We start from the raw sequence: 27,482 nt of genomic DNA on the forward strand, positions 1-27,482 counted from the left end.
TACTACACATTGTACTACACACTGTACCTCACACTGTACTACACATTGTACTACACACTGTACTACACACTGTACTACACACTGTACTACACACTGTACTACACACTGTACTACACATTGTACTACACACTGTACTACACACTGTACCACACACTGTACCACACACTGTACCTCACACTGTACCACACACTGTACTACACACTGTACTACACACTGTACTACATAAAGGCATTATACAGTACCATGAGGTAATATAAGCTACTATGAGGGACTATAAGGTACCATTAGGTACTATGAGGTAATATGATGTACTGTGCAGTACCATGAGGTATGTGTAGTACCATGAGGTAACATAAGGTGCCATGATACACTATGAGGTACCATGACGTACTATAAGGTACCATGACGTATTATAAGGTACCATGAGGTACTATAGGGTACCATGATGCACCATAAGGTACCATCAGGTACTGTGCAGTACCATGAGACACTATAAGGTACCATGAGGTACTGGGTACCATGAGGTACCATGAGACACTATAAAGGGTACCATGAGGTACTATAGGGTACCATGATGCACCATAAGGTACCATCAGGTACTGTGCAGTACCATGAGACACTATAAGGTACCATGAGGTACTGGGTACCATGAGGTACCATGAGACACTATAAAGGGTACCATGAGGTACTATAGGGTACCATGAGGTACCATAAGGTACCATCAGGTACTGTGCAGTACCATGAGACACTATAGGGTACCATGAGGTACCATAAGGTACCATGAGGTACCATGAGACACTATAAAAAGGTACCATGAGGTACTATAGGGTACCATGAGGTACCATAAGGTACCATGATACACTATAAAAAGGTACCATGAGGTACTATAGGGTACCATGAGGTACCATTAGGTACTATGAGACACTATAAAGGGTACCATGAGGTACTATAGGGTACCATGATGCACCATAAGGTACCATAAAGTACCATCAGGTACTGTGCAGTACCATGAGACACTATAAAAAGGTACCATGAGGTACTATAGGGTACCATGAGGTACCATAAGGTACCATGATACACTATAAAAAGGTACCATGAGGTACTATAGGGTACCATGAGGTACCATTAGGTACTATGAGACACTATAAAGGGTACCATGAGGTACTATAGGGTACCATGATGCACCATAAGGTACCATAAAGTACCATCAGGTACTGTGCAGTACCATGAGACACTATAAGGTACCATGAGGTACTATAGGGTACCATGAGGTACCATAAGGTACCATGAGACACTATAAAAAGGTACCACGAGGTACTGTCCAGGACTGACCTGAGAGCAGTCTGCTGGATGCGGCTCATCCAGGTCCGTCGGCCGTCTTTGGATGAAGCGTGCAGTTCGTACATCTCTGGAGGGGTGGAGGCACTGATCAGGTACATCCCTCGCTCCTGATTGGCTATGTCTCTGACGATCAGGTTATTAAGAGAGACTACCGGAGACTTGTCCTGAGAGACAGGTGAAGAGACAGGAATATGGTCAGGTAGATAGACAGGTAGACAGACAGGTCAGAACAGTAGAGAAGAAACAAAATAAAATGGTGATTGTTGTTTTTATGGTAACAACACAGACACAGCTCTGGAGACAGCTAGCTAGTTGACGAGTAGTTAGCTAGGTAGTTAGCCCATTAGCTAGTTAGCTTGTTAGCTAGTCCTCTCTGGAGTTTGACCGTTGGACCACCAGCCGCTGTTTGTGTTAACGCCTGGTGGCTACTTAGCCAACTGTCCACTGGTTAGCTATCTAGCTAATCTAGTTAATTCCACCAGGCCTTTCTGGAGGGAGGAGGGACATGAGGAGGTGCAGGTGTGACCAGGTGTGATCAGGTATGACTCACCAGTGAAGCAAAGGTGAACTTCTGGTCTTTCTCCTGAAGGAAAACCAAGATGTCTGACATCAGCAGGACCTGCACATCTGGAGACAAACAAACAGAGGCTGTTCAGCAGGTGTGAGCTCAGTGTGACATCACTGCAGGTAAACAGGTGATGCTCCCCTACCTTTCATCCTGGAGCCCTGGACCTTCCAGAGCAGCGCCCCCTCGTAGAGAAGCCGTCTCCTCAGCAGCTCTCCGCCTCTGAAGACTCCTCCTCCCCGGACATCCGCCTGGGCCCGGGGGTCCAGACGGGCCTGGATCTCCTGTAGCCTCCTGGTCCGGTCCAGCTCCAGCACCTCCTGGTCCACCGAGCTGATCAGCTCCTTCAGGAGGAGCAGGGCCTGTCTCAACGCCTGCGCCTCCTCTTCACTGCCTGCAAGAGGTCAAAAGGTCAGAGTACATTAAAGTGCAGATGTCAATAAAGGTAATTAAAGGCCAGAGGTCATTAAAGGTCAGAGGTCACAGGTACCTTTGGTGTTGTCGAGGATCCGTTGGATGATGACGGGGTACTTTGTGATTCGCTGCGTCACCAGCAGGATGCACTCCTGGACACCATGACGACGCAGCAGAGGACCACGACAGGCACGCTGAGCATTATGGGATGGAGAGAGACAGAGACCAGTTCAAACCAGTTTGAACATGTGTCTATACTAAAGCAAACCCAGGTCTACATCTGGAGAAACTAGACTAGACCAGGCTCTAACCTGGACGTATAAACCAGGTCTACATCTGGAGAAACTAGACAAGACCAGGCTCTAACCTGGACTTATAAACCAGGTCTAAATCTGGGGAAACTAGACTAAACCAGAATCTAACCTGGACTTATAAACCAGGTCTACATCTGGAGAAACTAGACTAGACCAGGCTCTAACCTGGACGTATAAACCAGGTCTACATCTGGAGAAAATAGACTGAACCAGGATCAAACCTGGACTCATGAACCAGGTCTGAACCATATTTATTTAACCTGAACTAACAAAACCAGATTTGAAGCTCAGTAAAAAAAAAGGTGGAAACAGGTCTAATCAGTTTCTAGTCTGAACCAGGTCTAGTCCAAACCAGGTCTAGTCTGAACCAGGTCAGGTCTAGTCCAAACCAGGTCTAGTCCGAACCAGGTCTCCCAGCACTCTAAACTGGATCTTGTTCCAGGTCCAGACTCAAGTCCTGGACCCAGTCCTGGTCCTCACCCTGATGAACGGCTGCAGCTTTCGGTCTCGAGTCAAAACTTCTTTGTAGAGTTTCACAGCTTTCGGGTGTCGACTGCAGAACTCAGAGTAAAGTTTCTTCATGTCGTCTGCACACTGACCTGAAAACTACACACACACACACATGCGCACACACACACACACACACACACACACACACACACACAATGTCCTTATCTCTTCATGTCCTTATCCCTTCATGACCTTATCTCTTCATGACCTTATCTCTTCATGTCCTTATCTCTTCATGACCTTCATGTCCTTATCTCTTCATGACCTTATCTCTTCATGTCCTTATCTCTTCATGACCTTCATGACCTTATCTCTTCATGTCCTTATCTCTTCATGACCTTATCCCTTCATGACCTTATCCCTTCATGACCTTATCCCTTCATGTCCTTATCTCTTCATGTCCTTATCTCTTCATGACCTTATCCCTTCATGACCTTATCCCTTCATGACCTTATCCCTTCATGTCCTTATCCCTTCATGTCCTTATCCCTTCATGTCCTTATCTCTTCATGACCTTCATGTCCTTATCCCTTCATGACCTTATCCCTTCATGTCCTTATCCCTTCATGACCTTATCTCTTCTTGACCTTCATGACCTTATCTCTTCATGTCCTTATCTCTTCATGACCTTGACCCTTCCCTGACCTTCAGAAGTACCTGTCTGAGCAGCAAGTCTCCGATGCTGCGTACGGTGAAGTTGTTGGCGCTGCCCTCCACCAGCCCCTCCCTCCTCCTGTTCAGCAGCTCCGACAGGAAGTTGGAGTGCCACTCCAGCAGCGGGTCCAGACAGGGGAAGATGGTGTGGACCACCGCCGCCTCCATCATCACCTCCTCCAGCATCCCCCGCCGGTACACGCCCTCCATGATGCGCAGCGTGCGCACGTGGTGGAACTCCGTCTGTATCAACTCTGAGAGACAGAAGCTGGTTAATAGACGTGAACCTGTATTATTAATACATATTTGTATGTATGCATGTGTGTGTGTGTAAACACGTGTTTACTTATATACCATAGATGACGTCCTGTTTCTTGATCAGGTCTTTATGAAGCGTCTGCAGGAAGTTCGGCTCCACAACGAGACTCCAGCTGTCAGCCTGAACACAGCTGCCCTCCTCCTGCAGCTCCTCCAGCAGGGGGCTCCACCACCACTCACCTACACAGACACACACACACAGACGCACACACAGACACACACAGACACACGCAGACACGCACACGCAGACACACACACAGACGCACACACAGACACACACAGACATACACAGACATACACACAGACACACGCAGACACGCACACGCAGACACACACACAGACGCACACACAGACACACACAGACACACACAGACATACACAGACATACACACAGACACACGCAGACACGCACACGCAGACACACACACAGACGCACACACAGACACACACAGACATACACAGACATACACACAGACACACGCAGACACACACAGACATACACACAGACACACGCAGACACGCACACGCAGACACACACACAGACGCACACACAGACACACACAGACATACACAGACATACACACAGACACACGCAGACACGCAGACACACACAGACATACACACAGACACACGCAGACACGCACACGCAGACACACACACACAGACACACAGACACACACAGACGCACGCGCGCACACGCAGACACACACACACACACAGACACACGCACGCACACGCAAACACACACACACACACGCACACACAGACATACACAGACACACGCAGACACGCACACGCAGACACACACACAGACACACGCACGCACACGCAGACACACACACACACACACGCACACACAGACATACACAGACACACGCAGACACACACACAGACACGCACACGCAGACACACACACACACACACACAGACACGCACACGCAGACACACACACACACACACACATTTATTGGACTGGTAATCATTATATAACTATAAAACTGATCATTGTAATACTAAATGGTATTAATAATAGTAACAATAATAATAAGAGTTATCCCCAGGTAGTTGGTCAGAAACATAGTACTCATTTTGTATTTATTTTAATCTAGATGAGAATTAATTGATCAGGTTATCTGTAGTTACAGATCAATAAGTCAGTTATTATATTTCATGTAAACATGTTGATTGGATCCTTAAACATCAGAATTGCCCTGAATGTCTGGAGGGAATAATAATAATAATAATAATAATAATAATAATAAGAGATTCAAACCGTCGTCAGTCAGAGACTCCAAGGACAAAGTCCTGCTCCTGAAGTTCAGCGACTCCGTGGACTGAGACAGGATCCTCCTGAGACCCACCGAGTCCTCACTCATCCTGAGAGACAGACAGGTGAGAGTGAGACAGCTGAGTCACTCCATATTTAAGAACCACTCGTAGAATGTCATAAACACACAAGTCATGAAGGACTCATCTCTGTACTGGTCTTGTTAGACCTTAGTGCTGATAAAGGACTCATCTCCGTACTGGTCTTGTTAGACCTTAGTGCTGATAAAGGACTCATCTCTGTACTGGTCTTGTTAGACCTTAGTGCTGATAAAGGACTCATCTCTGTTCTGGTCTTGTTAGACCTTAGTGCTGATAAAGGACTCATCTCTGTACTGGTCTTATTAGACCTTAGTGCTGATAAAGGACTCATCTCCGTACTGGTCTTGTTAGACCTTAGTGCTGATAAAGGACTCATCTCTGTACTGGTCTTGTTAGACCTTAGTGCTGATAAAGGACTCATCTCTGTACTGGTCTTGTTAGACCTTAGTGCTGATAAAGGACTCATCTCTGTACTGGTCTTGTTAGACCTTAGTGCTGATAAAGGACTCATCTCTGTACTGGTCTTGTTAGACCTTAGTGCTGATAAAGGACTCATCTCTGTACTGGTCTTGTTAGACCTTAGTGCTGATAAAGGACTCATCTCTGTACTGGTCTTGTTAGACCTTAGTGCTGATAAAGGACTCATCTCTGTACTGGTCTTGTTAGACCTTAGTGCTGATAAAGGACTCATCTCTGTACTGGTCTTGTTAGACCTTAGTGCTGATAAAGGACTCATCTCTGTACTGGTCTTGTTAGACCTTAGTGCTGATAAAGGACTCATCTCTGTACTGGTCTTGTTAGACCTTAGTGCTGATAAAGGACTCATCTCTGTACTGGTCTTGTTAGACCTTAGTGCTGATAAAGGACTCATCTCTGTACTGGTCTTGTTAGACCTTAGTGCTGATAAAGGACTCATCTCTGTACTGGTCTTGTTAGACCTTAGTGCTGCGTTCGACACCATTGATCATGACATCCTATTACAGAGACTGGATCAGTCGATTGGCATTTCAGGTACCGCACTAAGTTGGTTTAAATCCTATTTATCAGATCGATCTCAGTTTGTATTTGTAAACGATGAAGCCTCAATGACCACCAACGTTAATCACGGAGTTCCACAAGGTTCTGTGCTTGGACCAATTTTATTTACCTTATATATGCTTCCTTTGGGCAATATTATCAGGAAACACTCCATAAACGTTCATTGCTATGCAGACGATACTCAATTATATCTATGGATCAAACCAGAGGAGACCAGCCAGCTCGCTAAAATTCAAGAATGTCTTAAAGACATAAAAACATGGATGACCTGCAACTTCCTGATGTTAAACTCAGACAAAACTGAAGTTATTTTACTGGCCCTGAACACCTCAGAGATCAATTATCTGGTGATGTGGTTTCTGTAGATGGCATTGCCCTGGCATCCAACACCACTGTAAAGAATCTCTAGTTATCTTTGACCGAGGCTTGTCCTTTAACTCCACGTTAAGCTAATCTCAAGGACTGAACAACCAATCAGGCTGATGCATGCTCTCACCCTGCGATGTTATTGGTGGAGACGCTCTTGGCCAATGAGAGGCCGGAGCGAACGCGCCGGGACCCGAGCAGAGACTGGCGGAGGCTGTCTGAGGGGTAGATGGCCGAGCTCGGACGCTCCTTCATCAGCGGGGCTGAGGAGACAAAACGGGGGTCAAGATAAAGCTACAGACAGAGAGACAGACAGACAGGCAGAGAGACAGACAGACAGCGAGAGAGAGATACACAGACAGACAGACAGACAGGCAGAGAGACAGACAGACAGACAGACAGACAGACAGACAGACAGAGATAGAGACAGAGAGACAGACAGACGGGTTGACTCACTTTTGTTGCGCATGGTGACGTTCTGCAGAGCTGAACTGTTCCTCGACAACGTCAGCTTCTGTTGCTGTTAGAGAGACAGACAGCCAGTACAGACAGACAGGTAATCAGGACAGAAAGACAGACAGTCAGTACAGACAGACAGACAGGTAATCAGTACAGACAGGCAACGAGTACAGACAGGTAATCAGTACAGACAGACAGGCAACAAGTACAGACAGACAGGTAATCAGTACAGACAGACAGGCAACGAGTACAGACAGGTAATCAGTACAGATAGACATGCAGTCAGTACAGACAGACAGGCAGCCAGTATAGACAGACAGGTAATCAGTACAGACAGACAGGCAACAAGTACAGACAGACAGGTAATCAGTACAGACAGACAGGCAACGAGTACAGACAGGTAATCAGTACAGATAGACATGCAGTCAGTACAGACAGACAGGCAGCCAGTATAGACAGACAGGTAATCAGTACAGACAGACAGGCAACAAGTACAGACAGACAGGTAATCAGTACAGACAGACAGGCAACGAGTACAGACAGGTAATCAGTACAGATAGACAGGCAGGTAATCAGTACAGACAGACAGGCAGCCAGTACAGACAGACAGGTCATCAGTACAGACAGACAGGCAGCTAGTACAGACAGACAGGTAATCAGTACAGACAGACAGGCAACGAGTACAGACAGGTAATCAGTACAGATAGACAGGCAGCCAGTATAGACAGACAGGTAATCAGTACAGACAGACAGGCAGCCAGTACAGACAGACAGGTCATCAGTACAGACAGACAGGCAGCTAGTACAGACAGACAGGTCATCAGTACAGACAGACAGGTCATCAGTACAGACAGACAGGTCATCAGTACAGACAGACAGGCAGCCAGTACAGACAGACAGGTAATCAGGGGCAGTAAGACAGTTCTTACCCGTTGCTTCATCTTGGCACAGCTGGCCAGACTGTCTCTGCAGCGGTTATGGATGGTGACGTTACATGCTGAGAGACAGACAGGCAGAGAGAGAGAGACAGGTAGTTGGTCAGAAACATGGTACTCATTTTGTAATTATTTATTTTAATCCAGATGAGCTTTAATTGATCAGGTTATCTGTAGTTGTGATACAGATCAATAAATCAGTTATTAGATGTCAAACATGTTGATAAACTGAAATGATTGGATCCTTAAACATCAGAGAGAACACGTTGAGACAAAACGTTCTGCTAGAGAACACGTTGAGACAAAACGCTCTGCTATAGAACACGTTAAGACAAAACGTTCTGCTAGAGAACACGTTGAGACAAAACGTTCTGCTAGAGAACACGTTGAGACAAAACGCTCTGCTATAGAACACGTTGAGACAAAACGTTCTGCTAGAGAACACGTTGAGACAAAACGCTCTGCTAGAGAACACGTTGAGACAAAACGCTCTGCTATAGAACACGTTAAGACAAAACGTTCTGCTAGAGAACACGTTGAGACAAAACGTTCTGCTAGAGAACACGTTGAGACAAAACGCTCTGCTATAGAACACGCTAAGACAAAACGTTCTGCTAGAGAACACGTTAAGACAAAACGTTCTGCTAGAGAACACGTTGAGACAAAACGTTCTGCTATAGAACACGCTAAGACAAAACGTTCTGCTAGAGAACACGTTAAGACAAAACGTTCTGCTAGAGAACACGTTGAGACAAAACGTTCTGCTAGAGAACACGTTAAGACAAAACGTTCTGCCAGAGAACACGTTGAGACAAAACGCTCTGCTATAGAACACGCTAAGACAAAACGTTCTGCTAGAGAACACGTTGAGACAAAACGTTCTGCTAGAGAACACGTTGAGACAAAACGTTCTGCTAGAGAACACGTTGAGACAAAACGTTCTGCTAGAGAACACGTTGAGACAAAACGCTCTGCTAGAGAACACGTTGAGACAAAACGTTCTGCTAGAGAACACGTTGAGACAAAACGTTCTGCTAGAGAACACGTTGAGACAAAACGTTCTGCTAGAGAACACGTTGAGACAAAACGTTCTGCTAGAGAACACGTTGAGACAAAACGCTCTGCTAGAGAACACGTTGAGACAAAACGTTCTGCTAGAGAACACGTTGAGACAAAACGTTCTGCTAGAGAACACGTTCTGCTAGACAAAACATTAAGACAAAACGTTCTGCTAGAGAACACGTTGAGACAAAACGTTCTGCTATAGAACACGCTAAGACAAAACGTTCTGCTAGAGAACACGTTAAGACAAAACGTTCTGCTAGAGAACACGTTGAGACAAAACGTTCTGCTAGAGAACACGTTCTGCTAGACAAAACATTAAGACAAAACGTTCTGCTAGAGAACACGTTAAGACAAAACGTTCTGCTAGAGAACACGTTGAGACAAAACGTTCTGCTAGAGAACACGTTGAGACAAAACGCTCTGCTATAGAACACGTTAAGACAAAACGTTCTGCTAGAGAACACGTTGAGACAAAACGTTCTGCTAGAGAACACGTTGAGACAAAACGTTCTGCTAGAGAACACGTTGAGACAAAACGCTCTGCTATAGAACACGTTGAGACAAAACGCTCTGCTAGAGAACACGTTGAGACAAAACGCTCTGCTAGAGAACACGTTGAGACAAAACGCTCTGCTATAGAACACGTTAAGACAAAACGTTCTGCTAGAGAACACGTTGAGACAAAACGTTCTGCTAGAGAACACGTTGAGACAAAACGCTCTGCTATAGAACACGCTAAGACAAAACGTTCTGCTAGAGAACACGTTAAGACAAAACGTTCTGCTAGAGAACACGTTGAGACAAAACGTTCTGCTATAGAACACGCTAAGACAAAACGTTCTGCTAGAGAACACGTTAAGACAAAACGTTCTGCTAGAGAACACGTTGAGACAAAACGTTCTGCTAGAGAACACGTTAAGACAAAACGTTCTGCCAGAGAACACGTTGAGACAAAACGCTCTGCTATAGAACACGCTAAGACAAAACGTTCTGCTAGAGAACACGTTGAGACAAAACGTTCTGCTAGAGAACACGTTGAGACAAAACGTTCTGCTAGAGAACACGTTGAGACAAAACGTTCTGCTAGAGAACACGTTGAGACAAAACGCTCTGCTAGAGAACACGTTGAGACAAAACGTTCTGCTAGAGAACACGTTGAGACAAAACGTTCTGCTAGAGAACACGTTGAGACAAAACGTTCTGCTAGAGAACACGTTGAGACAAAACGTTCTGCTAGAGAACACGTTGAGACAAAACGCTCTGCTAGAGAACACGTTGAGACAAAACGTTCTGCTAGAGAACACGTTGAGACAAAACGTTCTGCTAGAGAACACGTTCTGCTAGACAAAACATTAAGACAAAACGTTCTGCTAGAGAACACGTTGAGACAAAACGTTCTGCTATAGAACACGCTAAGACAAAACGTTCTGCTAGAGAACACGTTAAGACAAAACGTTCTGCTAGAGAACACGTTGAGACAAAACGTTCTGCTAGAGAACACGTTCTGCTAGACAAAACATTAAGACAAAACGTTCTGCTAGAGAACACGTTAAGACAAAACGTTCTGCTAGAGAACACGTTAAGACAAAACGTTCTGCTAGAGAACACGTTGAGACAAAACGCTCTGCTAGAGAACACGTTGAGACAAAACGTTCTGCTAGAGAACACGTTGAGACAAAACGTTCTGCTAGAGAACACGTTGAGACAAAACGCTCTGCTAGAGAACACGTTGAGACAAAACGTTCTGCTAGAGAACACGTTGAGACAAAACGTTCTGCTAGAGAACACGTTCTGCTAGACAAAACATTAAGACAAAACGTTCTGCTAGAGAACACGTTAAGACAAAACGTTCTGCTAGAGAACACGTTAAGACTTTTAACTTCCACTAGAACCCTGCAAGGACCCATTAAAGTTCTTTAAAGATCTTCAGAATCTTTTTTATGATCTCAAAGAACCTCCCCAAGAAATCTCAAGTCCACATTCCTGAAAATACCCAAAAGACAAGACGAGGAAGAAATAGACTGCAGACTGCTTTCTGTGGTCTCACACACACACACACACACACACACACACACACACACACACACACACACACACTTCAACCCTCTATAAAAAAAACTTCCATTCCAGTTTCGATGATGTCATCACAAAACACACATACACACACGTTGAGTGTGACAGTGTGTAAAGTATTTGTGGTCTTTTTTTTTTCTTTTCAGAAATCCAGTTAAACACACACACACACACACACACACACACACACACACACACACACACACACATTAAACACACACATTAAACACACACGTGTCCCCTCGACCCAGTTCCCAAGGTTCCACCTCAGCAGCCAATCACAGAGCAGGAAAATATGTGTGTGTGTGTTAATCTGAAAGTCTGAAGAGGTACATCTGTTCATTGTGAGGAAGGAGGATTAACACACCATCTGTTACACACTCACGCATTATACACACACGTGACACACACATTACACACACATACACACACGTGACACACAGATAACGCACACACATAACACACAGATAATAAACACACACACACGCACTACAAACACATTAAACATAGATAATAATGTGTGTCTATAGACATGAATATACATGTACACACAGATATAAAGGTGTGTGTATAGACATGAATATACATGTACACACAGATATAAAGGTGTGTGTATAGACATGAATATACATGTACACACAGATATAAAGGTGTGTGTATAGACATGAATATACATGTACACACAGATATAAAGGTGTGTGTATAGACATGAATATACATGTACACACAGATATAAAGGTGTGTGTATAGACATGAATATACATGTACACACACACATATAAAGGTGTGTGTATAGACATGAATATACATGTACACACAGATATAAAGGTGTGTGTATAGACATGAATATACATGTACACACAGATATAAAGGTGTGTGTATAGACATGAATATACATGTACACACACACATATAAAGGTGTGTGTATAGACATGAATATACATGTACACACAGATATAAAGGTGTGTGTATAGACATGAATATACATGTACACACACACATATAAAGGTGCGTCTATAGACATGAATATACATGTACACACACACATATAAAGGTGTGTGTATAGACATGAATATACATGTACACACACATATAAAGGTGTGTGTATAGACATGAATATACATGTACACACACACATACAAAGGTGTGTGTATAGACATGAATATACATGTACACACACACACATATAAAGGTGTGTGTATAGACATGAATATACATGTACACACACATATAAAGGTGTGTGTATAGACATGAATATACATGTACACACACACATATAAAGGTGTGTGTATAGACATGAATATACATGTACACACACACATATAAAGGTGCGTCTATAGACATGAATATACATGTACACACACACATATAAAGGTGCGTCTATAGACATGAATATACATGTACACACACATATAAAGGTGTGTGTATAGACATGAATATACATGTACACACACACATATAAAGGTGCGTCTATAGACATGAATATACATGTACACACACACATATAAAGGTGCGTCTATAGACATGAATATACATGTACACACACACACACATATAAAGGTGCGTGTGTTTCAGTCACCTGGGCAGCTGAGCGCCTCCTTGGCCGTGATGCTCCGGTTGCAGGAGGAGCACAGCGTGGTGGAGGACACCGTCAGGGAGGTGAACAGGTGGCCGTTGCTGTACCTCGCCTCCCTCTCTCGCGCCTCCTTCTCTCGCTCCTTCAGACGCACCTTTTCCTTGTTCTGAGGACAGACAGGCAGACAGACAGACAGACGGGTTACCGGCCATGTGATTGGTGTATTCGAGCATTCCAGACTCTGATCTTTGATTGGACTAAAAACGTTCACACGGTTCACTGGAGACACAAACAGGAAGTGGTGAGTAGGTATCGACCAATCACGTTCAAGGATGAAAGTAAACAAGACCCTCAGAGATATCAGTTATCAGAGCTAACAGAGCTATCAGAGCTAACAGAGCTAACGGAGATAACAGAGCTAACAGAGATATCAGAGCTAACAGAGATATCAGAGCTAACAGAGTTATCAGAGATATCAGAGATAACAGAGATATCAGAGATAACAGAGCTAACGGAGATAACAGAGCTAACAGAGATATCAGAGCTAACAGAGATATCAGAGCTAACAGAGATATCAGAGCTAACGGAGATAACAGAGTTATCAGAGTTATCAGAGATAACAGAGATATCAGAGATAACAGAGCTAACGGAGATAACAGAGCTAACAGAGATATCAGAGCTAACAGAGATATCAGAGCTAACAGATATATCAGAGCTAACGGAGATAACAGAGTTATCAGAGTTATCAGAGATATCAGAGATAACAGAGATAACAGAGATAACAGAGATAACAGAGCTAACAGAGATATCAGAGCTAACAGAGATATCAGAGCTAACAGAGCTAACGGAGATAACAGAGCTAACAGAGATATCAGAGATATCAGAGATAACAGAGCTAACAGAGATATCAGAGCTAACAGAGCTAACAGAGATATCAAAGCTAACAGAGATAACAGAGCTAACAGAGATATCAGAGATATCAGAGATTACAGAGCTATCAGAGCTAACAGAGATATCAGAGATAACAGAGCTAACAGAGATATCAGAGCTAACAGAGTTATCAGAGATATCAGAGATAACAGAGCTAACAGAGATATCAGAGCTAACAGAGTTATCAGAGATATCAGAGATAACAGAGATATCAGAGATAACAGAGCTAACAGAGCTAACAGAGATATCAGGGCTAACAGAGTTATCAGAGCTAACATAGCTAACAGAGATATCAGAGATAACAGAGCTAACAGAGATATCAGAGCTAACATAGCTAACAGAGATATCAGAGATAACAGAGCTAACAGAGCTAACAGAGATATCAGAGCTAACAGAGTTATCAGAGCTATCAGAGATAACAGAGATATCAGAGCTAACATAGCTAACAGAGATATCAGAGCTAACAGAGCTAACAGAGATATCAGAGCTAACAGAGTTATCAGAGCTAACAGAGCTAACAGAGATATCAGAGCTAACATAGCTAACAGAGCTATCAGAGCTATCAAAGCTAACATAGATATCAGAGCTATCAGAGCTAACAGAGATATCAGAGCTATCAGAGCTAACAGAGATATCAGAGCTATTATAGCTAACAGAGCTATTAGAGCTAACAGATATATCAGAGATATCAGAGCTAACAGATATATCAGAGATATCAGAGCTAACAGAGTTATCAGAGATACCAGAGATATCAGAGCTAACAGAGATATCAGAGCTATTAGAGATAACAGATATATCAGAGATAACTGAGCTATCGGAGATAACAGAGTTATCGGAGCTAACTGAGCTATCGGAGATAACTGAGCTATCAGAGCTAACGGAGCTATCGGAGATAACTGAGCTATCAGAGCTAACGGAGCTATCGGAGATAACTGAGCTATCAGAGCTAACGGAGCTATCGGAGATAACTGAGCTATCAGAGCTAACAGAGCTATATCGTGCATCATGTAACATGTACTGTTTGTTATGAAGTAGTGAGGCTGAACTACATCTACAGACATTATACAAATATCTTCATAATGATGACATCAGGAACAGGAAGTAGACTGGCTGATTCTCTCTCTCTCTCCTTTCTATTCTGACTCTTTTTCACATTTACTTCTTCTCTGAACTGGGAGGGGCAGGAAGAGGAAGTGTGTGTGTGTGTGTGCGTGTGTGTGTGTGACTAAACAAATGAGTCCTTAAGGTTCTCAGTATTTCACCTGTTAAATGGAGAGTTGCATCATAAATCAGTTCATTATTATATTAATATTATTATAGTGAACTGATCTGGTGACAGTCAGCTATCAGCTGATCATTAAATAAAGAGCTCAGTGATGGAGAGAAAGAAAGAGACCTCTGTCTGAGCGAGGGGGGGGCATGAGACAGAGGGGGGGCATGAGACAGAGAGGGGGGGGTATGAGACAGAGAGGGGGGGTATGAGACAGAGAGGGGGGGGTATGAGACAGAGAGGGGGGGTATGAGACAGAGGGGGGGGGGGGTATGAGACAGAGAGGGGGGTATGAGACAGAGAGGGGGGGGCATGAGACAGAGAGGGGGGTATGAGACAGAGGGGGGGGGGGTATGAGACAGAGGGGGGGGGTATGAGACAGAGAGGGGGGGTATGAGACAGAGGGGGGGGGGTATGAGACAGAGGGGGGGGGGTATGAGACAGAGAGGGGGGGGTATGAGACAGAGGGGGGGGGGGTATGAGACAGAGAGGGGGGGTATGAGACAGAGGGGGGTATGAGACAGAGGGGGGTATGAGACAGAGAGGGGGGGTATGAGACAGAGGGGGGGGGGTATGAGACAGAGGGGGGGGGGGTATGAGACAGAGAGGGGGGTATGAGACAGAGAGGGGGGGTATGAGACAGAGGGGGGTATGAGACAGAGGGGGGGGGGTATGAGACAGAGGGGGGGGGGTATGAGACAGAGGGGGGGGGGGTATGAGACAGAGAGGGGGGGGCATGAGACAGAGGGGGGGGTATGAGACAGAGAGGGGGGGGCATGAGACAGAGAGGGGGGTATGAGACAGAGGGGGGGGGGGTATGAGACAGAGGGGGGGGGTATGAGACAGAGGGGGGGGTATGAGACAGAGAGGGGGGTATGAGACAGAGAGGGGGGGGCATGAGACAGAGGGGGGGGTATGAGACAGAGAGGGGGGGGCATGAGACAGAGAGGGGGGTATGAGACAGAGGGGGGGGGGTATGAGACAGAGGGGGGGGGTATGAGACAGAGGGGGGTATGAGACAGAGGGGGGGGGTATGAGACAGAGAGGGGGGGTATGAGACAGAGGGGGGTATGAGACAGAGGGGGGTATGAGACAGAGAGGGGGGGTATGAGACAGAGGGGGGGGGGTATGAGACAGAGGGGGGGGCATGAGACAGAGAGGGGGGGTATGAGACAGAGGGGGGGGGTATGAGACAGAGGGGGGTATGAGACAGAGGGGGGTATGAGACAGAGAGGGGGGGCATGAGACAGAGGGGGGGGGGTATGAGACAGAGGGGGGGGCATGAGACAGAGAGGGGGTGTATGAGACAGAGAGGGGGGGTATGAGACAGAGGGGGGTATGAGACAGAGGGGGGGGGGTATGAGACAGAGGGGGGTATGAGACAGAGGGGGGGGTATGAGACAGAGGGGGGGGCATGAGACAGAGAGGGGGGGTATGAGACAGAGAGGGGGGGGTATGAGACAGAGGGGGGTATGAGACAGAGGGGGGGGGGGTATGAGACAGAGAGGGGGGGGCATGACACAGAGGGGGGGGTATGAGACAGAGAGGGGGGGGCATGAGACAGAGAGGGGGGTATGAGACAGAGGGGGGGGGGTATGAGACAGAGGGGGGGGGTATGAGACAGAGGGGGGGGTATGAGACAGAGAGGGGGGTATGAGACAGAGAGGGGGGGGCATGAGACAGAGGGGGGGGTATGAGACAGAGAGGGGGGGGTATGAGACAGAGAGGGGGGTATGAGACAGAGGGGGGGGGGGGTATGAGACAGAGGGGGGGGGTATGAGACAGAGGGGGGTATGAGACAGAGGGGGGGGGTATGAGACAGAGAGGGGGGGTATGAGACAGAGGGGGGTATGAGACAGAGGGGGGTATGAGACAGAGAGGGGGGGTATGAGACAGAGGGGGGTATGAGACAGAGGGGGGTATGAGACAGAGAGGGGGGGCATGAGACAGAGGGGGGGGGGGGGTATGAGACAGAGGGGGGGGCATGAGACAGAGAGGGGGGGTATGAGACAGAGAGGGGGGGTATGAGACAGAGGGGGGTATGAGACAGAGGGGGGGGGTATGAGACAGAGGGGGGTATGAGACAGAGGGGGGGGGTATGAGACAGAGGGGGGGGGCATGAGACAGAGAGGGGGGTATGAGACAGAGGGGGGTATGAGACAGAGGGGGGGGGTATGAGACAGAGGGGGGTATGAGACAGAGAGGGGGGGTATGAGACAGAGAGGGGTATGAGACAGAGAGGGGGGGTATGAGACAGAGGGGGGTATGAGACAGAGGGGGGGGGGGTATGAGACAGAGGGGGGGGGTATGAGACAGTGGGGGGTATGAGACAGAGGGGGGGGTATGAGACAGAGAGGGGGGGTATGAGACAGAGGGGGGTATGAGACAGAGAGGGGGGGTATGAGACAGAGAGGGGGGGTATGAGACAGAGGGGGGTATGAGACAGAGAGGGGTATGAGACAGAGGGGGGTATGAGACAGAGAGGGGGGGTATGAGACAGAGAGGGGTATGAGACAGAGGGGGGGGGTATGAGACAGAGAGGGGGGGTATGAGACAGAGGGGGGTATGAGACAGAGGGGGGTATGAGACAGAGGGGGGGGGTATGAGACAGAGGGGGGTATGAGACAGAGGGGGGGGTATGAGACAGAGAGGGGGGGGGTATGAGACAGAGGGGGGTATGAGACAGAGGGGGGTATGAGACAGAGGGGGGGGGTATGAGACAGAGGGGGGGGGTATGAGACAGAGAGGGGGGGTATGAGACAGAGAGGGGTATGAGACAGAGGGGGGGGGTATGAGACAGAGGGGGGTATGAGACAGAGGGGGGTATGAGACAGAGGGGGGGGGGTATGAGACAGAGGGGGGTATGAGACAGAGGGGGGTATGAGACAGAGAGGGGGGGTATGAGACAGAGGGGGGTATGAGACAGAGAGGGGGGGGTATGAGACAGAGGGGGGGGGGTATGAGACAGAGAGGGGGGGCAGAGACAGAGAGGGGGGGTATGAGACAGAGGGGGGGGGGTATGAGACAGAGGGGGGGGGTATGAGACAGAGAGGGGGGGTATGAGACAGAGAGGGGGGGTATGAGACAGAGAGGGGGGGTATGAGACAGAGGGGGGGGGTATGAGACAGAGAGGGGGGCATGAGACAGAGGCTCACTCTGTTCATATATATATATATATATATGTTGTGTTATCTCCATATTTAAATATATTACATGTTGTGTTATCTCCATATTTAAATATATTATATGTTGTGTTATCTCCATATTTAAATATATTATATCTTGTGTTATCTCCATATTTAAATATATTATATGTTGTGTTATCTCCATATTTAAATATATTATATCTTGTGTTATCTCCATATTTAAATATATTACATGTTGTGTTATCTCCATATTTAAATATATTACATGTTGTGTTATCTCCATATTTAAATATATTACATGTTGTGTTATCTCCATATTTAAATATATTATATGTTGTGTTATCTCCATATTTAAATATATTATATCTTGTGTTATCTCCATATTTAAATATATTACATGTTGTGTTATCTCCATATTTAAATATATTACATGTTGTGTTATCTCCATATTTAAATATATTACATGTTGTGTTATCTCCATAAATGTAAACAAAGTCTCTCTCTCGTGTTTGTTTTTAGTTTACAGGTCAAAGGTCAAACACCCACCGACACTTCCTGTATGGACGCACGCGCGCGCGCACACACTCCCCTCCCCCCGTTTCCTCCTGCAGGACAAAGCGGCCACGCTGCTGCTAACGGACACACCGACACACCGACACTCCGGGAAAGTCCGCGTGTCCACATCCACGGTGAACGCGCACGCGCACGCGCACGCGGTATTAAAACCGTTTTTCAGTCTGAACTGAAGAAAAAAAAAAGTATCCGTTTCCGTTTCTGAGCTTCAACTTCTTGTCTTCTCGATCCCAAACTGCTTGTCCACCGTCATTCCTCACGCGCTCCCCTGATCCCCTGATCACCTGATCGATACTCCTCACTGAGAGCCATCGATCAGCCATAACTATCGATCAGCCATAACTATCGATCCAACATCTGGAGTAACGGCCCGAGCGGACAAAGCGGAACAGACGGAAAGTGAGACGGACGTCTCCGGTTCCCATCGATCACATACAAACTGACCGATCAGTCACACTCACTAATCGATACTGATCGGTGACTATCACTATCGATCAGGGAAGTCGGCGTGCACGCGCCTGAGAGTCCGTTTCTTTCTTTTTCCCTGTGAACTCACCTTCAGGTTGATTTCCTTCATCCTGTCCTGTCTCCTGCTCTCGAGCAGCCGGGACATCCCCTCCGACGAACCGATCACACCTATCGAACACCTGGTCAACACCTGATCACCCACTGAGCTATCATTAATCAATAATATTCCGCGAGTGTTGGGTTCTGGTCCCGGAGTAGTCCGCAGTCTGAGCCCGGGGGGCGGGGCGTCTCTCTGACTGACGGCTGCTCGCTCTAATTCTAACCAATCAGATCTCAGCCCGCTGCCGCTGCGATCAGCCAATCCCCTTGCCGCACGCACCTCAAGCCCCGCCTACCAGCATCTGTTAGGGAGCGCTTATTTTGTTGCTGGCGCAAGGAAGTAGACCGCTCGGGTGGAGTCGGTCTCTATGACAACGCGTCGACGTGTCACGTGATCTGCAGCGGCCAATCAGAGAACCGTAAGAAGTCACGTGGTGGATGCACATAGGGCTGGATTAACCCCGCCCACCCCTTCGCAGCAGAGTGTCCAACGCGGTGCTGTGTGACGTGGAACCACCGAACACCGACCCCGCCCGTTCGAGAGGCTGTTGGTGTGAAAACCAAACACACCTCCCGCTTTATAACGGAAAGAGAAGATCAAACTGATCAATGCTCGATACAACTGATCAGTCATTGAGAATGCAGTAGTAGTACTCATACTGCAGTAGTAGTACTCATACTGCAGTAGTGTACTCATACTGCGGTAGTAGTATGAGTACTGCAGTAGTAGTACTCATACTGCAGTAGTGTACTCATACTGCATTAAAAGTACTCATACTGCAGTAGTAGTACTCATACTGCAGTAGTAGTACTCATACTGCAGTAGTAGTACTCATACTGCAGTAGTGTACTCATACTGCAGTAGTAGTACTCATACTGCAGTAGTGTACTCATACTGCGGTAGTAGTACTCATACTGCAGTAGTAGTACTCATACTGCAGTAGTAGTACTCATACTGCAGTAGTGTACTCATACTGCGGTAGTAGTATGAGTACTGCAGTAGTAGTACTCATACTGCAGTAGTAGTACTCATACTGCAGTAGTAGTATGAGTACTGCAGTAGTAGTACTCATACTGCAGTAGTGTACTCATACTGCGGTAGTAGTACTCATACTGCATTAAAAGTACTCATACTGCAGTAGTAGTACTCATACTGCAGTAGTAGTATGAGTACTGCAGTAGTAGTACTCATACTGCAGTAGTAGTACTCATACTGCAGTAGTGTACTCATACTGCGGTAGTAGTACTCATACTGCATTAAAAGTACTCATACTGCAGTAGTAGTACTCATACTGCAGTAGTAGTACTCATACTGCAGTAGTAGTATGAGTACTGCAGTAGTAGTACTCATACTGCAGTAGTAGTACTCATACTGCATTAAAAGTACTCATACTGCAGTAGTAGTATGAGTACTGCAGTAGTAGTATGAGTACTGCATTAAAAGTACTCATACTGCAGTAGTAGTATGAGTACTGCAGTCGTAGTACTCATACTGTATTAAAAGTACTCATACTGCAGTAGTGGTATTCATACTACTATAGTAAGTACTCATACTGCGGTAGTAGTACTCATACTGCAGTAGTGTACTCATACTGCGGTAGTAGTACTCATACTGCGGTAGTAGTACTCATACGGCAGTAGTAGTACTCATACTGCAGTAGTGTACTCATACTGCAGTAGTAGTACTCATACTGCAGTAGTAGTACTCATACTACTATATTAAGTACTCATACAGCAGTAGAAAGTTGATACGATTATACTCCAGTACGTGTATTATAAACACATAGTATACTACAGTACATGTATATATGAATGTACTACAGTATATGTCTATGATATACACATAGTATAGTACAGTAACGGTGTACTATATACACATAGTATAGTACAGTATATATATATGTATATATATATATATATATATATATATATATATATATATATATATATATATATATATATATAGCCTCTGTTCCTGATACAACGAGCTCCAACACCGTCAGGAGGAAGTGATGTCATAGTGTGACCTGCTGCTGGCCGCTCTGTGAACTACAACACAGAATACTCTTGTACTTGTATACTCGTATTTAAAGTACTTCACTCCATAACTTGAGAGGCATGTAAAGTATTTGAACACAGTACTTGTGTACTAATGAACCAGAAAGAAAGTACTTTAATGTCATGTGAATGTGTTTTATATTTCATGTTGTGGTAGTATTTGTACTTCAAACTGTGTATTAGTATCTGTACTTCAAACTGTGTATTAGTATCTGTACTTCAAACTGTGTATTAGTATCTGTACTTCAAACTGTGTATTAGTATCTGTACTTCAAACTGTGTATTAGTATCTGTACTTCAAACTGTGTATTAGTATCTGTTCTTCAAACTGTGTACTAGTATCTGTACTTCAAACTGTGTACTAGTATCTGTTCTTCAAACTGTGTATTAGTATCTGTACTTCAAACTGTGTATTAGTATCTGTTCTTCAAACTGTGTACTAGTATCTGTACTTCAAACTGTGTACTAGTATCTGTACTTCAAACTGTGTACTAGTATCTGTACTTCAAACTGTGTATTAGTATCTGTACTTCAAACTGTGTACTAGTATCTGTACTTCAAACTGTGTACTAGTATCTGTACTTCAAACTGTGTACTAGTATCTGTACTTCAAACTGTGTACTAGTATCTGTACTTCAAACTGTGTACTAGTATCTGTACTTCAAACTGTGTACTAGTATCTGTACTTCAAACTGTGTATTAGTATCTGTACTTCAAACTGTGTATTAGTATCTGTACTTCAAACTGTGTATTAGTATCTGTACTTCAAACTGTGTACTAGTATCTGTACTTCAAACTGTGTACTAGTATCTGTACTTCAAACTGTGTATTAGTATCTGTACTTCAAACTGTGTATTAGTATCTGTACTTCAAACTGTGTACTAGTATCTGTACTTCAAACTGTGTATTAGTATCTGTACTTCAAACTGTGTATTAGTATCTGTACTTCAAACTGTGTATTAGTATCTGTACTTCAAACTGTGTATTAGTATCTGTACTTCAAACTGTGTACTAGTATCTGTTCTTCAAACTGTGTATTAGTATCTGTACTTCAAACTGTGTACTAGTATCTGTTCTTCAAACTGTGTACTAGTATCTGTACTTCAAACTGTGTATTAGTATCTGTACTTCAAACTGTGTATTAGTATCTGTACTTCAAACTGTGTACTAGTATCTGTTCTTCAAACTGTGTATTAGTATCTGTACTTCAAACTGTGTACTAGTATCTGTTCTTCAAACTGTGTATTAGTATCTGTACTTCAAACTGTGTACTAGTATCTGTTCTTCAAACTGTGTATTAGTATCTGTACTTCAAACTGTGTATTAGTATCTGTACTTCAAACTGTGTACTAGTATCTGTACTTCAAACTGTGTATTAGTATCTGTACTTCAAACTGTGTATTAGTATCTGTACTTCAAACTGTGTACTAGTATCTGTTCTTCAAACTGTGTATTAGTATCTGTACTTCAAACTGTGTACTAGTATCTGTTCTTCAAACTGTGTATTAGTATCTGTACTTCAAACTGTGTACTAGTATCTGTTCTTCAAACTGTGTACTAGTATCTGTACTTCAAACTGTGTATTAGTATCTGTACTTCAAACTGTGTACTAGTATCTGTACTTCAAACTGTGTATTAGTATCTGTACTTCAAACTGTGTATTAGTATCTGTACTTCAAACTGTGTACTAGTATCTGTTCTTCAAACTGTGTATTAGTATCTGTACTTCAAACTGTGTACTAGTATCTGTTCTTCAAACTGTGTATTAGTATCTGTACTTCAAACTGTGTATTAGTATCTGTACTTCAAACTGTGTACTAGTATCTGTTCTTCAAACTGTGTATTAGTATCTGTACTTCAAACTGTGTACTAGTATCTGTTCTTCAAACTGTGTATTAGTATCTGTACTTCAAACTGTGTATTAGTATCTGTTCCTCAAACTCTGTATTAGGTTACTGTTCCTTTAAGAGAACCTCCTCTTTAACTCACCTGGTCACACCGGAGATCCACTTCCGGAGTGTTTCACAACAAAAAGAACGAAAACAACAGAAGAAGCAGAACAAGTAAAAGAAGAACAAGTAAAAGGAGGACAAGAAGAACGACAACAATAACAACAACAACAACAATAATAACAACAACGAGCAGGAGAAGACACGGTGAGTTTTCTTCTCTAGTTTCGTTCTCACTTTATCTTTTGTTAGCTAGTTAGCTTGTTAGCTTGTGACGTTAACTGATCACCGGCGCGTCACGGCCGCCATGTTGGAGTCAGACGGATTTCGCTGTGGGCGTGGCTAGCCTCACCTGCAGGCTCCCCTTCAGCAGCTGATGTGTGTTTATCTATCAGATAAGTCATGTGACCCTGTTGCCAGGCAGATGGACGTGTCCCTGCTGACTGAACAGGGCCCAACAGGAAGTACCAAGATGGGGGACGCGGCGGTGAAGTCGGCCATGATGGAACCTGCCACCCTGCCGTGGCCCGGAGACCGGATGAGTGTGAGGTCAGACGTGTCCCTCCGAGAGGCGGCGAGCTGGACGGAGAGCGAGAGAGGGGAGGAGGCGGGGCTGAGGACACAGCTGGAGGCGGAGCCTGCAGAGAACCACCTGCCGGAGAAAGCGGCCCAGGTGTTCAGTCCCGCGGTCACCGTCCTCCACTCCACGTCCTCGCCCAGAGGCAGTGAGGCATTCTGGGAAATGGAGTCGGAGAAGAGTCCCTTCCTGGGTTCCCGAGGCATCACGCAGGACTACAACCAACATGGCTGCCAGTACGAGTGGGCCGAGGACACGCCCCCTAGCGCATGTGAGTGCACCTGTCTGTCCTCCTGTCTGTCTGACTCAGCGGTGCGTTAACCCATCTGTCTCTCAGGTGGGCGGTGTTGTCCCAGCAGGGACATCCTGAAGGTGGGCGTGTCCCTGATGACCTCGGCGCTGCTCTTCCCCTTCCTGGTGTGGGGGGGTTATGTCTTCCTGCCGTTTGACGCCCCCCTGCTGGATGGCGCCCCCCTGAGGCTCGTGTACGCGCTGCGCTGCTCCGTGTTCGCTGCTGCGCCCGTTGTCCTCGGCTGGCTGGTCCTGGGTGTTGGCCGGCTCCGGTCCGGGGCCCTCGTCCCCCCATTTGACCACGACGAGGAAGAGGCAAAGGGGGCGGAGCCTCACGAGGTCGCCGTCCACCGGCGCTTCGTCTCTGACTCCGCCTCCTTGTTTCTGATCTACTTCCTGCAGCTGGCCGTCATGGCGATGTACCTGAGCCAAGAGCAGCTGAAACTCGTCCCGCTGCTGAGCATCGTCTTCGCCCTGGGGCGGTGAGATCAAGCGCACCTTCACTTACCTTTTTATGTTAAAGGAGCGCTTGTTTTGTGTATCCAGACTGGTTTAAGCTTTATTTTAAAGGAGCGCTTGTTTTGTGTCCCCAGGCTGGTTTAAGCTTTATTTTAAAGGAGCGCTTGTTTTGTGTCCCCAGGCTGGTTTACTGGGTGGCCGCAGCGTTCGGCAGCAGCATCCGGGGCTTCGGGTTCGGCCTCTCCTTCCTGCCGAGCGTCGCCATGATGGCGGCCAACTTCTACTTCATCTTCACGGTGGAGGCGTCGGGCTCCATCTTCAGCCTCCCGGCTGCTCCGGCGGCGCCGACTCCACCCGGCAGCAGACAGAGGTTCTACGGATGAGAGCCGATCAGAAATCAATAACTTCCTGTCGGAATTAAATCATTCTGAACAACTTTATTTTTTATAAACTGAAACTTTAAAAAAAGAAAAAAATTAACAAAACAAAAAAATATTTGATAAAGTTTGATTCTTATGAAATGCACATAACTCCACCCGGTTATTGTATAACCCCGCCCACTGGTTTCTGTTGGCAATTTGTTTGTATTTAGCTACTTCCTGTTCTGTTTGTTACTTTTTTCAACATTGAATTTTGTAAAATCTGTTTATTGATCATTAAATATTTAATGTTCAGTAAAATGTGTTTGTTCGTCTTTAAAAAAATAATTTACAGTCTCATATTTCGCAATAAAAGCATGTTCATTTATCCACCTCTCTTCCTGTGTATTTTTATTATTCTGATAAATATTTATGAGTTACGTATACGTGATGACAAACAGAGGCTACGTCTACGTGATGACAAACAGAGGCTACGTCTACGTGATGACAAACAGGCTACGTCTACGTGATGACAAACAGGCTACGTCTACGTGATGACAAACAGAGGCTACGTCTACGTGATGACAAACAGGCTACGTCTACGTGATGACAACCAGAGGCTACGTCTACGTGATGACAACCAGAGGCTACGTCTACGTGATGACAAACAGGCTACGTCTACGTGATGACAAACAGGCTACGTCTACGTGATGACAAACAGAGGCTACGTCTACGTGATGACAAACAGAGGCTACGTCTACGTGATGACAAACAGGCTACGTCTACGTGATGACAACCAGAGGCTACGTCTACGTGATGACAAACAGAGGCTACGTCTACGTGATGACAACCAGAGGCTACGTCTACGTGATGACAACCAGAGGCTACGTCTACGTGATGACAAACAGGCTACGTCTACGTGATGACAAACAGGCTACGTCTACGTGATGACAAACAGGCTACGTCTACGTGATGACAAACAGAGGCTACGTCTACGTGATGACAAACAGGCTACGTCTACGTGATGACAAACAGGCTACGTCTACGTGATGACAAACAGGCTACGTCTACGTGATGACAAACAGAGGCTACGTCTACGTGATGACAAACAGGCTACGTCTACGTGATGACAAACAGGCTACGTCTACGTGATGACAAACAGAGGCTACGTCTACGTGATGACAAACAGAGGCTACGTCTACGTGATGACAAACAGAGGCTACGTCTACGTGATGACAAACAGGCTACGTCTACGTGATGACAAACAGAGGCTACGTATACGTGATGACAAACAGAGGCTACGTCTACGTGATGACAAACAGAGGCTACGTCTACGTGATGACAAACAGAGGCTACGTCTACGTGATGACAACCAGAGGCTACGTCTACGTGATGACAAACAGAGGCTACGTCTACGTGATGACAAACAGAGGCTACGTCTACGTGATGACAACCAGAGGCTACGTCTACGTGATGACAAACAGAGGCTACGTCTACGTAATGACAAACAGAGGCTACGTCTACGTGATGACAAACAGAGGCTACGTCTACGTGATGACAAACAGAGGCTACGTCTACGTGATGACAAACAGAGGCTACGTCTACGTAATGACAAACAGAGGCTACGTCTACGTGATGACAAACAGAGGCTACGTCTACGTGATGACAACCAGAGGCTACGTCTACGTGATGACAAACAGAGGCTACGTCTACGTAATGACAAACAGAGGCTACGTCTACGTGATGACAAACAGAGGCTACGTCTACGTGATGACAAACAGAGGCTACGTCTACGTGATGACAAACAGAGGCTACGTCTACGTGATGACAAACAGAGGCTACGTCTACGTGATGACAAACAGAGGCTACGTCTACGTGATGACAAACAGAGGCTACGTCTACGTGATGACAAACAGAGGCTACGTCTACGTGATGACAACCAGAGGCTACGTCTACGTGATGACAAACAGGCTACGTCTACGTGATGACAAACAGAGGCTACGTCTACGTGATGACAAACAGAGGCTACGTCTACGTAATGACAAACAGAGGCTACGTCTACGTGATGACAAACAGAGGCTACGTCTACGTAATGACAAACAGGCTACGTCTACGTGATGACAAACAGAGGCTACGTCTACGTGATGACAAACAGAGGCTACGTCTACGTGATGACAACCAGAGGCTACGTCTACGTGATGACAAACAGGCTACGTCTACGTGATGACAAACAGAGGCTACGTATACGTGATGACAAACAGAGGCTACGTCTACGTGATGACAAACAGAGGCTACGTCTACGTAATG

At 45.7% G+C, this 27,482-nt stretch overlaps 2 protein-coding genes across 4 annotated transcripts in view; one reads left to right on the forward strand and one right to left on the reverse strand.

The window, feature by feature from the left end:
* The window catches only part of arhgef2 (rho/rac guanine nucleotide exchange factor (GEF) 2), a 27,006-nt gene extending 7,317 nt beyond the window's left edge, over positions 1-19,689 (reverse strand). For both annotated transcript variants that reach the window (XM_034553991.1, XM_034553990.1), the window contains exons 1-13: positions 19,472-19,689; positions 13,000-13,162; positions 8,277-8,344; positions 7,345-7,408; positions 7,019-7,151; positions 5,390-5,493; positions 4,153-4,296; positions 3,802-4,052; positions 3,115-3,240; positions 2,397-2,514; positions 2,052-2,300; positions 1,892-1,968; positions 1,333-1,505 (exon numbers count right to left, since the gene is read on the reverse strand). In XM_034553991.1, the coding sequence (XP_034409882.1) occupies positions 1,333-1,505; positions 1,892-1,968; positions 2,052-2,300; positions 2,397-2,514; positions 3,115-3,240; positions 3,802-4,052; positions 4,153-4,296; positions 5,390-5,493; positions 7,019-7,151; positions 7,345-7,408; positions 8,277-8,344; positions 13,000-13,162; positions 19,472-19,528 (1,727 nt within the window). In that variant the 5' untranslated portion in view covers positions 19,529-19,689. The remainder of the gene's footprint in view (positions 1-1,332; positions 1,506-1,891; positions 1,969-2,051; positions 2,301-2,396; positions 2,515-3,114; positions 3,241-3,801; positions 4,053-4,152; positions 4,297-5,389; positions 5,494-7,018; positions 7,152-7,344; positions 7,409-8,276; positions 8,345-12,999; positions 13,163-19,471) is intronic.
* A 3,831-nt stretch (positions 19,690-23,520) lies between these two features.
* Positions 23,521-25,563, forward strand: tmem79b (transmembrane protein 79b). Of its 2 annotated transcripts, none has more exons than XM_034554015.1 (4): positions 23,521-23,696; positions 23,910-24,337; positions 24,404-24,839; positions 24,998-25,563. In XM_034554015.1, exons 2-4 carry the CDS (start codon positions 23,914-23,916, stop codon positions 25,197-25,199), a joined length of 1,062 nt encoding a protein of 353 aa, XP_034409906.1. In that variant the 5' UTR covers positions 23,521-23,696; positions 23,910-23,913; the 3' UTR covers positions 25,200-25,563. The 2 variants fall into 2 exon arrangements, with proteins under 2 accessions (XP_034409906.1, XP_034409907.1); XM_034554016.1 differs by having other exon boundaries at positions 23,522-23,696; positions 23,914-24,337.
* The last annotated feature ends 1,919 nt before the right edge of the window (positions 25,564-27,482 follow it).

The sequence above is a fragment of the Cyclopterus lumpus genome, chromosome 16, assembly GCF_009769545.1.
Source record: "Cyclopterus lumpus isolate fCycLum1 chromosome 16, fCycLum1.pri, whole genome shotgun sequence".
NCBI lineage: Eukaryota > Metazoa > Chordata > Actinopteri > Perciformes > Cyclopteridae > Cyclopterus > Cyclopterus lumpus.

Excerpts from the sequence above, each read along its gene's own strand:
- tmem79b (XM_034554015.1), top strand. The coding sequence starts at position 23,914 with ATGGACGTGTCCCTGCTGACTGAACAGGGCCCAACAGGAAGTACCAAG. Across the intron at positions 24,338-24,403 it reads GGACACGCCCCCTAGCGCAT|GTGGGCGGTGTTGTCCCAGC; the intron begins GTGAGTGCACCT and ends TCTGTCTCTCAG. Across the intron at positions 24,840-24,997 it reads ATCGTCTTCGCCCTGGGGCG|GCTGGTTTACTGGGTGGCCG; the intron begins GTGAGATCAAGC and ends TTGTGTCCCCAG.